Genomic DNA, 12,641 nt, shown 5'->3' with positions numbered 1-12,641 from the left:
TACTGGAGCAAGTATGGGTGTGTGAGGGAACATGTGGCTGCTCATGAAGATCAAGCTGGAATAGCTGGTGAGTAGGTGAATAAGGAGGGAGCTGGAGGGTGAGCTTGTATCTCCAAGAGCAAGAGCACGAGGAGCTGTTGGGGGCACCAGGGAGTCCTGACCACCTGCTGGAGAGACTATAAAGTCAGGGTGGAGACACATAAGTGCCTGTGTGTCTCTGCAGGCAAGACTACAATGGGGTTGTGTACTGGGGGACCAGGGAATCCCAGCCAGCTCTGTGGGATGGTCTGTACCAGCAGCAGAGTTGGGTGGAAGACTTGGAGGCTCCCACACCCGGCTGGAGAGAAGAGCAGGATGAAGCTGTTGGTGTGAGCACTCCTTGTGTCTGTCTGTGATTGGTATGGCCGGCAGTGTAGGTGTATGGTGTGTGCATCTGCCTCTTGGGAGCAGATTTTCAGCCTTGCTACTGGTTGGACCTGGGCATGGAACTGTGGCTGCCTGATCTCTTTGCTGTCAGTTCCAGCATGATACATCTTCTCCTAGCAGTTGTTTATGATTACAAACATTGGGTGGTCTCTGTAATGACTCAGTGTTTTCATTGCCTGTATCAGACATACCTTTATTACAATTATTCCTTTTTTTTTCAGTCTATCAATTTGATCTTCTGGGAAAAAAAAGATGAAGCTCTTCCCCTGAGTGGGGAATAGAAAATAGCTCTCATTTTCCTGTCTTGGGAGCCTTTAATATTCTCCTACTCTTTTGGCACATGCATTTGTCTTACAGGTTTTTAGGATTTACGCAGCAAGAGCTTTGCCTGTAACCTTGTAATATATAGAGAGGAAAAAGTGTAATACCTCAGAAATGTAAAAAGGTCTTGGACTACATTCTTGAAGATAAAAATATCACTGCTTGTACCTTCCTGGTACTGTAATTCTGCAGCTTGATTGCTCAAAAAGAATTGCCAGAGAAAGTTTTAAGTGGTGCTTGCTATAAAAGATGCCAGGATGATGACAGGGTTCTTAAGTGTGCCCCTGTCCTTAATTTTCCCTCCTGTCAATCCCCCAGTGTTCGGGTAGTTCTCATGTGAAAGTTGCATGCTGCATTCCCTTTGCTCACACTGCTGCTCTTTGAATTGAAGCTGGCAGCCACGGGACTGTTTGTATTGTAACCAAGCTGTAAAAATGAAGATAGCAAGGAATGTGGAGTCCCACGAGGCCTCTAAAAGCAAATTTTAAAATCTTGTTTGCATAGCTTTTGGCTTACTTGTGTAGTGGATATAAGTTCAGTGAGTGGAAACACATTATTTCAAAGAGGATCTGAGCATTGTGTTTAATTTGCCTGTGCAAGTTGAAAGGGCTTTGTAAAGGTGCAGTGAATAAGAGTGATGTTGAAAGACCGATATTAGGGAACAGTATTTGATAATGAAGGCAGGTGTGGACTTAGAAGGCTTCTAAGATGAATGCCAAGTCAGTCTGATCTTTAATATAACCAAAAAAAAAGTTACAAATACTTAATGGCCTGTAATTCCTACCTAAGTTAATAGAATCAGTATCACCATATTAATTTTCTGTGCTGTTTTCCCTGAAGCTGACTTGTAACTGTTTAAAATATATATGTTTTATTAGCGCTTTGTAACTCAGATACTTTGCTCTATTATTTTAGTTATAAATTGTGACAGATTTTGTAGGCTTTTTGTAGGATTTTGACGGGCTTTTAATCTGCCTCCTAGTCGAGTTTCTCAAAAGAGAATCACCAAGTTTGGTAGTTGGTAAGTAAAATCAGACACTTTTTTCCTCTTTCCTTGCCTGTGTCTGACATTGCTGTTTGAAGGCTTTGGGGCAAGCTTTTATAAATGCCATATGTTCTTGCTGTCATCACTGTAAACTAGCTTAGGCTGCTGAGATAGCAGATTCAGGGTCTGGGGAAAACAGAAATTTTTCTATAATTTCATGAAAACCTGTGTATGCAACATCTCTCATGTTCCAGTGGTAGAGCCTGTGTTTTCCACCCATTTTTTTGGTGTTCTTGCAAGTAACCATCCCACACACACCACTGCCCCTGCCTGGGAAGGCATCAGCAGCTGGTGAGGTCGCTGACACTGTACTTGGCATCTTGGGGCAGCAACTCTAACAGATGGTAACTTACCTGGGTAGTCACTTGGTTTTCATGAATGCCTGTGGTATGACAGGATATGCAACATGTTCTCGCAGTCAGATGCCTGCTTAAAAAGGATTTGAAGTATCCCAAGCCCAGTTGCTACTGAGATCATACTAATAACCTTAGGTAAGAGAAACTTCTGTGAGGAACCTTAAACCAATGTGCCATTAATAGAGAAGCACAGAGAAGCAATACTGCAATTTTTAGTGCATTTTTCTACTGTGGTTTCTGTGGAAGTCTTGGCCACATTCCTGTGCAAAGCCCTTCAAATGTGAACTCGCAAGGAAAAAGTTATGACCTGTGAATCTTTGCTGCCTGTCTGGCACAGATCTACTGATCTCCATTCTAGCTGGATGGAATGGTTTCCCCTTGGAACAAAGGAATATATATATATTTGTGTGCATATATATATATGTATATATGTAGATTACAGTCACAAAGATGAACTCTTTTCTTCCTCTGTTACACAAAGTTAGTACAGTTTGACAACTCATAGTTACAGTGATTTTACTGTCATCTGACTGCTTGCTATTTTACTGGTGGTGTTCGGCTGTGCTCAAAATAGGTTTGCTGTGGTTGAAAGACTTCAGGAAGAACCGAAGCAAAGTGACAGCAGGGAAGAACATTCCCAAAGTGAAGTGACAGGGACTGTGCGTTTCAGCGTAATACACCAGTTTTGCCTACTTTATTTCTGTTCTTCATTTACTATGGCTGTTGTTGTATTTACAACAACTTTGTTTTTAATATTTCAAAATGTTTCTTTCAATCTTGTTGCATAGGAAACCAAATTATCTTAAAGTCAAGGTGTTTTCGGTAGCTTCTTTAATGCTTGATTCACTGCAGTGAAGAAGCTATCCACTTTCCCTACATGTGTGCATAAAGTGGCAAGTTCTTGTGTTCCGCAAGTGGTGACTTGTTTCTTTTCTCATATTTAGGAAGGCTGTGGAGGAATTACTTAAAGAGGCAAAACGTGGGAGAACCAGGGCTGAAACAATGGGAGCTATGGGTTGGTAAGTTGTGCCCAGAGGAAATGAATCCTTTGACTGATGCCAAAATAAATGTTAAATTTTAATGCATGACAGAAGTCTCTACCTTTTTATGTGCTTTGTGTTTAAATAATTTGTTTTCATCCACATAATAATTTGGGCAAAAAATTGAGTCTAGGTAAGAAATTCAAGTAAATTCTGTCTGCCTGAAATTGCTTGTCTGAATATGTTGAAGTCAAAGCAATTGGAAATTGGGAATATCTTTTGTAATAATATGTCCTTATAATACATGGCATTGCAAAGTTTGGGTTGGAACCTTGTGAGTCTTAAAAATACTATCTATCTGAAGTGTGCATGTGCTTACATACTATCCCCATATTACTGGGATAGATTCTGTTTTAAGGAATAAACTATCCTTTAATAGAGAATTCATGTGTAAATTTTAGCCAAAACCAAACTCAGTGAACTCAAGCATAACCCAGTTTTGGAAGACGGCTATTTTTTAATACTAAAAATAATCCTAAAACCCAGGGGCTAACCTTTATAGCAACTGGGAAAAGAATCGCAGTGTTTAAAACTTAAGTGAAATACAATGCAGTATTCCAGATTTTACAGCTAGATTATAATGGAATGTAATGCGTAATTAAAAAAGTAATAACATGCTGAGAAGCGTCATTCGTCTTAAAATAACGTGTATGATTAGCTATTTGGTAAGAAGCTGTTGGATCTAGAGATGTTTACACAAGTAGTGCACCAGTTGACTGCATGAAGCTCATTTGTAGGTAGGGTTTGGCTTCCTCCACCAACTTCACTGCAACTTGTGCGCTCTGGAATACCTGCTGGAAGTGTGTATGAGCTTCTGCTCCTGTGTCTGGCTACTTCTTATTCCTTGTCTGTAAAAAAGTAGTGGACCTGTTCAGCTGGCTGTTATGATCAGCTTGTGGCACTGGGCAGTTTGCTAAAGCCTGATGCCCAAGTCCTGCCAGGGGATGGGAAGCCAAGGGTGACCTGTTCTTCAGAGCAGCTGCAGATTCCACTAGAGTGAAATAGTGTCTGGCTAGGCCAGGATTGTGTTAAAGGTGAAGAGGACTGTCAAGAAGACTTCAGGCAGATGAAGACTGTTGACACAGGGATTGTTGTGGTGATATCCTGAACAGAGACTGTTAAGTAAGGATCCTTTTGACTCCAGAGGTACATGAGAATAGCTATACTGGATCAAACAAAGGATCCATCTCTGCAGTGCCCTGTCTCCATCAGTGGCTGATACCGAGTGCCTAGGAATTTCTTTGCTGAATATCTTTCTGAATACTCTACAGTACCTTCTTCAAGGTACTTTCGGGCTGTCTGCAGCTCAGGATATCATGCTCTCAGAGATGATTTCTTTGTATGTAATGCATCTTTGGGGACTTTGCCCTCTCTGAATTTATCCTTAGAGAGACTAGTAGTAATCCCACTTGTCACAATGCTGCTGCTGTAGAGTTTGGCATAGGGTACTGTACAGCTGGCATGTGTGGCTGTAAGGAAGGTATAAAACCCTCCATAGGCAGAATCTCGTTAAGCCTTTGCTGTCCAGTTCTGCAAGCACAACTTACAGAACAGCAGCTGCAAGCTGCCCCTGCTCTCATCCCTTTAATATTATTCATGCCCTCTTGTTCTGCTCTGGTGTTTCTGAACTGGCCCAACAAATAGGTATTGCATATAGATGTCAGAAATTATATAACCACTAAGATATTGTAAGGAAACTTAACTATGCTCAGTGGAGTATCGCACTCCAGCAAAATGCCATCAGTTGTAACTGGTCCTGGAACAAAGTAAATCCTAAAGGGCTTCAGAGGTTACCTGCGGGGCTGATATGTAACCTTCCAGGGTGTGAACTGAGAGGAAGGTAACTGCTGCTCAAGTTCTGTGGATAGCAAATGAAATGAGCAGACAAGTTGGTTTGTGAAAATGTGTATTAATAGACCAGATCCTGGAAAGCATAACTGATAGAAACAAAGACGAGGTCATCACCAACTTGTCTAAAAGCACAGAGTTAGCAGGTGAAATGCAAAGCCTTCCTTTCTTGCCAAACTTGAAATGCTTACAGGTGTGTTTCATGGGGACTTCTGGGATTTCCTCAACCCTCTGTCAGAGGAGTCCTGGAGAAGAGATGCACAAACCCTGGAGACATCTAGTGTAAGGCCATCAGTCCTGCATTGGCACTGGAAAGTTGAAGCAACTCGGCCTGTGAAGAAAAGATATGTTCTGCCATCTGTCTTTGGGTAAGGAGAAGCAGAGGCTACTACTGCTCATACTTCACTGATTCCCGCATATGTTGCTCTCCAGCAGCTGTTGAATACTGGGAAATACATTTCTGGAGTCAGTGGCATTTGACAGGAGTTGGTTCAAGGGAGGTGTATGGAGAAGTAGGGGAGAATTACATTGTGCGTACACAGTAGTGTCTCCTGATGGGTGTTGGTGGCCGCAAAGTCTTAGCCAGCAAGCCTCTGAATATTGTTTTGGGACTGCTTTCAGGTTTAAGCTGATGCTCTTTTGCTGTCCAGAGTGATTCATTCTCCATAGCTCAAGTGCACTGTTTGAAAAAGTTCCCCAAGCACCCCTGCCTAACCTTTTGATATCTCATCATTTGAGATGGATAGTCAGCTGCTGCTGCAGCCTAAATTACAGGCATTCAAGCTAGCTTAGCTGACAGGTACATAAAAAGTGTAGAAAGCAGTCAGCCTTTAGCTCAGTCTTTCATTCAGAGACAGCCTTCAAATATGGGACAGTGTTGCAAGTATTTTTTCCAGTTTGGGAATTTTTTGCTGGTGCTACATTGTCTTACAAGATTAGTGTGGATGACATGGGCAGGAGATGCAGCTTGTACAGGTTAGAGGCTAGTAGTAGAAAGGCTTGTCCCTGTTTGGGACAAGCAACCAACAATGAAGTTGGCAGTGATATTGGGCAAGAGCTTGTGCAGGAAGGGAAATTATCAGAGACTTTCGGGACATTGAGCAACTGTCAGTATTGGCAGTGGACTGCATGAACTTTTAATTGTTTAAGAGTCTCAGCTCTGCAGTCTCCATACTCTCCGGACTGCTCAGATAGGCAGTATCTACGTCCATGGTACGTGAATCCAAGAAATGCTGGATATTTGTATTTGTAGATTTCACTCAGCAATGCAGTCTTTGTAGTTCCTGAAATGTTCCTTTTGTATGTACTCTATGGCCATGGTGACTCTTTTTGGGGCATCTCCTACATCCTTAGGATTACACGTGATGTAGATCCTGCTGCTGATGTATCTGGCTCAAGCATTAGTGCAGCTAATCAGAAATAAGGAAATGTCCCAGAGAAGGGGAAGGGAGAATCCTCTTCTGAAGGTGTCTTAATCCTGGAAATCTTGAGCAGAAGAGAGCAGAAACTGTGGCTGAATCTCAGTGATGATGCTGTGATGCTGGAAGTTCTGAGATGAGAAAAGACGTCCAAGCAGCTGTTTGGAAGCTAACATTTGAAGGACCAGCTGGATCCAGAGTGAGAAGCTGTGAACAAACAGTGTGAGAACACCTGAAATAGTTCAATGAATTTATCCTTTTTTCATCAGAACCTGTTGGATATAGATGGAATAAAGGTATAGGATATTTGAGAGTTTCCATTGTATGTCTAGTTAAAATAAAGCTACAAGTTCAGCTTTCCTTAAGTGTTTCTCTTGGTGCTATGTACATAATTCATAAGCTTCTCTGTAGCAATGTAGTTGGATCCCATTTTAAGCAGTTGTTGTCGTTTAATTAAGAAAGGCAGTTAAAATGCTACAAAAGCTACTGCGTGAAAAAAGTTCTAGAGGCTTTTTTTTCCTCTGTTGTGTAGGTCTGATCTTCAAAGATGCTGGTAGCTAAACTGAATATAGCCTTCTCGGCTTACTTGAGAAGCTTATGTAAAGTAAGAAATGGAAAACAGGATATTTTTGGATGGTTTGTTCAACTCTGCATTGTAAGAGCAGATGAAATTGCAAAAAGATAAATTTTTGAAGCATTAAATTATTTTTAACTCTATTCCTTGTAAAGCAATCCTAAAATTCCTTTCATTCCTATAGATAGCTTTCTGTTCAATACCAAATCTGTTAGAAGTACAGCAAAATACAAAATGATGATGAGGGCACCGGAACTGTGAAATGCTGTATTGCATCTTGTCTTTGAATGGGTGTTGTGTGATGTGCAGAAACACTGCAGTGTGATTCCACTGCATCTTTCTTTTGAATGTGAGGAGAAGGAGGAGGAGAAACAGGGCACAGATAGCAATTTGAAAGTAACTATGTTAAAATCTTGTAATCAGAGCACATGTTCTAATCCCAAGTCAAGTTGTCACTGGAACAGGTTGCCCAGAGAAGTTGTGGATGTCTCTTCTCTGGAAGTGTTCAAGGCCAGGCTGGATGAAGCTCTAAGCAACCTGGTCTAGTGAAAGAACTCATGACAGCAAGGTTGGAACTAGATAATTGTTAAGGTCCCTGCCAACCCAGGCCATTCTGTGGTTCTACAAAGCCCTGCCAGCTGTACCTAGTTGCCAAGACCATATTTAAAATCTTGCAATGTCCTCCCAGGCATCCTCTTCTGTGAGGTCCCCTGTGAAAGGGTAATAGCATAGATTAGTTGCTTTGGCAAAACAACCTCTAACTGCCTTTTTTTTTTCCTTCAGTCACTCTTCTATTAAGTATTTTCTGTGGCATTTTGGAAATGGTAGAAATGTACTTGTCAGTTCATCCATAATAAACTTTGTTTCCTGGAAAGATGTGCTTTTAGTCTGTAAAAGATGAGCCTTGCTGTGCCAAGCCTGTTTGACGTGTCTGGTTACTCAGCAGAGAAAAGGCTGTGGCGCATGGCACTGTACTCTTGTGTCTTAAATACCGTTGGCATGTTTCTACTGTTAAGAACTTGGATAGTACCTATACTTCTGTGCTGAATATCACTGCTTCACTGGATGGCAGGTGTCGTTTGGAAATTGTGTTATTAGTTAAGATTTGACCTACGTTCACAATGATGGATTTAATTTTTCTTTTCTCAAAATGCAATGCCATTACATTTTGACATTAATATTGTATTTTGACAATACACTGCACTGTCTTGGTCATTGCATAGTGGAGAGATTTTGGGGTGTGTGAGGCTTACCTGTGGAGGGAGGCAAGATTCTCCTGGTAATAATAGGTTGGTTTAGCTTATTGGAGCATGCAAAGCAAAAAGTGAACCTTAGTGCTGAGTGAACACGCTGCGACAGAGCTGGAGTCTGTTTTGTAGACAAGACTGCTCTAGCATTGCAGGGTGTGTGCTTGCTTCAGTCACACCTGCAGCCCTGCTTGGGGCACGCTACAGTTCAGAACTTTAATGTTCTTTAACACGTCTTCTTTTTTTGTCATTAGTTATAAAGAAAAGCTTCTCAATTCAGTTCTGTGGCACTATTTACTAGTCAGCAGTATTGTGTTCCACCTTGCATAAGCTGAGCTTGCCTCCCAGCCCTTCAGAACTCACATTGAAGGCAGAGCTGTCAGTGAATTGAGCATTGCAGGATCAGACCCTACAGTGAGCCAAAGGCTTGTATTTGGGGATATCAATTTTCTCACCATTAGAAATGCTCTCAAAGATGTTGGTGGATTAATACAGTTCACTTTTAGAGTTCTGTATATACCATGGATATATGTAAACATGTGCTTGTGTGTAACGTAGCATGTGCCATACATCTCATTTCCTTTAAGACTTGAAGGCAGGATTTGCTTTGTTGAAGTCTGAGGTCAATAAAACTAAGGGCTAATGTTTTCCTTCAGTGCCATGACTTACTGCTGCTCCGTGAAAGCCTGGTGGCTCACTTATATCACTGTACGATGGTTAACTAATGGCATCTCTTGACTGACTCTCAAGTCCTGCATTTCTCATCAGTTTTCATTCTTAGTATAGCTCAGGCAGCACTCCTAGTGTCAAAAAGAAATAAATACTTCAGCCAGATGAATTTATTTAGGGCAGATTGTCTTCTTCTGGCACTATATATATTAGCACTTAAATCAATGCGTTAGCTCTTAAAAAAAAGCAAGGGGAAGGAGAACAAATGTGAAATAGTTTTTGCCTGAATGCAGCCTAGAGAAAGCTCCATTCCTGAGTAGGAAATGTTGAGTTACAACAGTGTAATGCGCGCGTGAGATGCACGGAGAACTTAAATGTTGGCTGGTTTGTGTTATGTCCTCGGTGTAACCTGTACCACACCATGTTCATAGGTGATGTAGCTTTAAGTACAAACCCTGTTCTATTGACATTTATTAGCCTTGTGTTTTTACTCAGAATACAATTAATGGATAAATATTGTCTCCCTAATTTACGAAACAGCTATACTAGATAAAGATTTAGACTTTTTATTATTATTTTAAACCAGGGATTGAGCAAAACAGTGTAGATTTCTATGCAGAAAGTTTAGAAAATTCTAAAACTAGCTATGCTATAGAAATGTGTCAGGAAATACCTAGTGGAAATAAAACAGCATGGCTGTTCAATGTATACTTGTACAATTACTCTTCTAAGTTCCTTGAGGATTTAGGACAAGAACAATTTTCAGGAATGCTTAGTAGGCAGACCTGAAGCAAAACATGGTAAATGCCATGTCCAGTTAAGTCATGAAGTAAACTAAATAATCAGGTGTGATCTTTATTGCAATTTGCTTATTGTTCTGATTCCTCTAATTGTTTAGAGGTGCCAAAGGTTTTTAAATAGGGTATGATTTCTATACTTCCACAGAACATTCAAGTAGAATAGATGATCTTAACATTGTGGTGTTAGGATTCCTGTGTGGTTGATTCAGTAAGTGGCACTGTGATCTCCAACAGCTCTGATTTTCTTAAAGTAATCCTGTAACTTCTCTCAGAAATGTTGGAAAGACAAATACAGTGGCTCCAACTATAAACAAAGTCTTCAGAGTGATTTCTGCTTTCTGTAGGAATGTATTCAAATTTTTTTTTTCTCATTCCATTCTTTAAAAGGTGGTAAATTGGGAAGGAAATATATGATACTTGTTTACTGAAACTGGCTGATAAATTGTGTGCAAAAGTGTTAAGCTGTGAGAGGAGAGTGTCAGACAAAATGGTAAATAGTTGGATAAGTATCCTTTCCATTTAAAAAAAGAAAGAAATAATACTCTTTGGTAGTTGCAAGATATGTTAAAAATGGTATGCTTCCTATATATGTTATTTTGCTACAGCTCTTTGGGTTCTTCGTGCATGTGTGTCTCACTTCCTGAATATCAGAGTTCAGTAGATAATGCTGACTTTAAAAGATGGTCATCTTTATAAACCATTCTGATTCGACTTAGAAAATGTTACTAAATATTTGATTCCTGAATACCTAAGTTAAGCACCATCAACCTCTGTTTCCCCCTGAACACGCTACCTTGTGAAAATCATGTGGATTTTCACTATGTTGAAGTAATTTTCTTCCCATAAAGAGTAAGACAGAGGGAGAATGGAGATAACCTTGAACATGTTTTTCTGTACTGAGAGTTTACACTAGGTGGCATGCAAGGAAAGCCAAAATCACAAACCTGTCTTAAAAAATCACTGAGGTTTAAATCTTGTTTCAGGATGTTTTTATCTTGTCTTTTGATCACTTTTAAATTTCTTTACAGGTTGAAATGTCCTCTTGCTGGTACAAATAAAAGATTTCTTATTAATACTATCAAAAACACATTACCATCTCAAAAAGAACAAGACCAAGAACGTGAGCAAAAGGAAGACAATAAGGAGTCTGAGCCAAACAAAAGCAGGAAAGAAGAAAAACCAAAGAAACGCAGAATCCACCCATATACACCCAGCTTTCAGTCCAGAAGGAGAGTCAGCTACTCTCCTCCAAGGCACCAAACCAGGAACCAGCACACAAAAGACAAGCATGAAAAGCGATCAAGCAAGCGATGAGGAGAAGAGAGTGACAAGTATGTGTTGTTACAAGTCAGGAATGTCATTAAGTGTAGGACAGCAGGGATGTCTCAGTTTTTCAGGAAGAGATGCTGTTCAAACCTGAGTTTTGAACCAAGTTGCTTGTGTGAGAAGTAACCTTGAGGTAGCTTTAGAAAACTTTCTTTGGGACCTTTAAGAGAAAAGCAAAGTGCATCATAAATCCTCCAGTCGTTTTAGAGCAGACATTCCTTTCCCTTTGCTCCAATGCTCTGTCCCATTCTGACTAAGCTTAGGGTCTTGGTGATGGAGTGTGATTCGTGTGTCTCTATCTGATACAAATCATTTAGTCATGTCACTTTTTTGGAAATAAATTTAAATTAAGCAGAGATTTATTCATTGTGTGAAGTTTACAGAATTTCTTTGCTGCTAACCAATAAAAAAATTTTGCTTATTTGGGTTAATTTAGTTTTACAGAATCTAGAGGCAGAGAAAGCTGGTTAGTACCTGGCCAAGCACATGCATTTTTAACAGAATATAAGAGACTGCTTTCTTTAGTGTAAAAAGAACAAATTTAAAATGGGCAACACCAGCTTTGCTTTTCAGGAGGAACTACCAGGAAAATTCCGATTTTGCTTGTTATTGTATATGCACAAATCTCTCATATATAATCATAAACATTACCCCTAAAAAGCTGTAACTGCAATAATTGTCTCTGTTTAGACTTCCCTCTGTAAGGAAGTAGTTTGAACAGTCTGTTGTCTCGGTGCTTTCAAAACAAACCCTGAAGACAAAATTTTTGTGTTCCCTGTCCACTGCTAGGAAGTTTCAAAGTAATTGTGTAATACTAGAAATGCAAAGGTGATGCTCAAAAACAGTAAAATGCTCACTTTCCAAGCCTGTGTAACAATTCTGTAGTGGTACAGTTCTTAAACTTGTGACTGGGAGCACAAATAATACACATCGGCATATTCTACGTCTCACTTCTGTTTGTGTTACTGTAACAAATTTCTGTGTGAAATATTTTGTATTTCACTGTTCTCAGTAATGACTGTTTTGAACATAGGTTTACGTTTTTAAGTGTGGTGACAATAAAATCGAAAACGTTCATTGGAAGTGCCCTGTGGAATTAATGCTTGAATGTGTTTCTTGACTCTCTCCTCCAAGGGAACGCGGGCTTCGTGGTCCTTCCGTGTTGAGCCAGGGCAAGAGTGCCACCTATAGGCGTGTCTGCACCTAGCCTTGCCGCACTTGCCCATCTCTTGGAAAGCTCCTGTTAGGTAGGGGATGAGAACTCCAAAGTGGAGATCTGCTGTGGCTGAATTTTGGTGCATGAGCTGGGAATTACTCTTCTGAGTAATGGGAAGGTAGTTTAACTGGCTTTGAGCCCACCGGCAACTGCCAGGATCAGCATACCCAACGAAGTGGGATACTTCAACGTTTCCACAGAGGAACTGTGGACAGTTCCTCTATTTCCCTGCAGGAACTATAGCACTAGAATAGAAATCCCAGCCTTTCAGGAAATTTATAGTAATTCAAGTGGGATCAATGAAAGAGTAGTATCTTTGGAGAATGTAGGCCTGTATTTGGTTTAAATAAAGTGA

At 40.3% G+C, this 12,641-nt stretch overlaps 1 protein-coding gene across 1 annotated transcript in view; it reads left to right on the top strand.

Annotated features, from left to right (window-relative positions):
* POLR1D (RNA polymerase I and III subunit D) overlaps positions 1 to 12,153 on the top strand; it is a 20,411-nt gene extending 8,258 nt beyond the window's left edge. Inside the window, exons 2-3 of the mRNA XM_027903047.1 lie at positions 3,093 to 3,167; positions 10,773 to 12,153. Coding sequence (XP_027758848.1) covers positions 3,093 to 3,167; positions 10,773 to 11,058 — 361 coding nt within the window. The 3' untranslated portion in view covers positions 11,059 to 12,153. The remainder of the gene's footprint in view (positions 1 to 3,092; positions 3,168 to 10,772) is intronic.
* The last annotated feature ends 488 nt before the right edge of the window (positions 12,154 to 12,641 follow it).

Source organism: Empidonax traillii, unplaced genomic scaffold (assembly GCF_003031625.1).
Source record: "Empidonax traillii isolate 1590-97213 ecotype Southwest subspecies unplaced genomic scaffold, ASM303162v1 scaffold926:size687835, whole genome shotgun sequence".
In the NCBI taxonomy this organism is placed as follows: domain Eukaryota; kingdom Metazoa; phylum Chordata; class Aves; order Passeriformes; family Tyrannidae; genus Empidonax; species Empidonax traillii.
The sequence above is the reverse complement of the archived record's forward strand: the minus strand, read 5'-3'. Positions and strand labels throughout refer to the sequence as shown.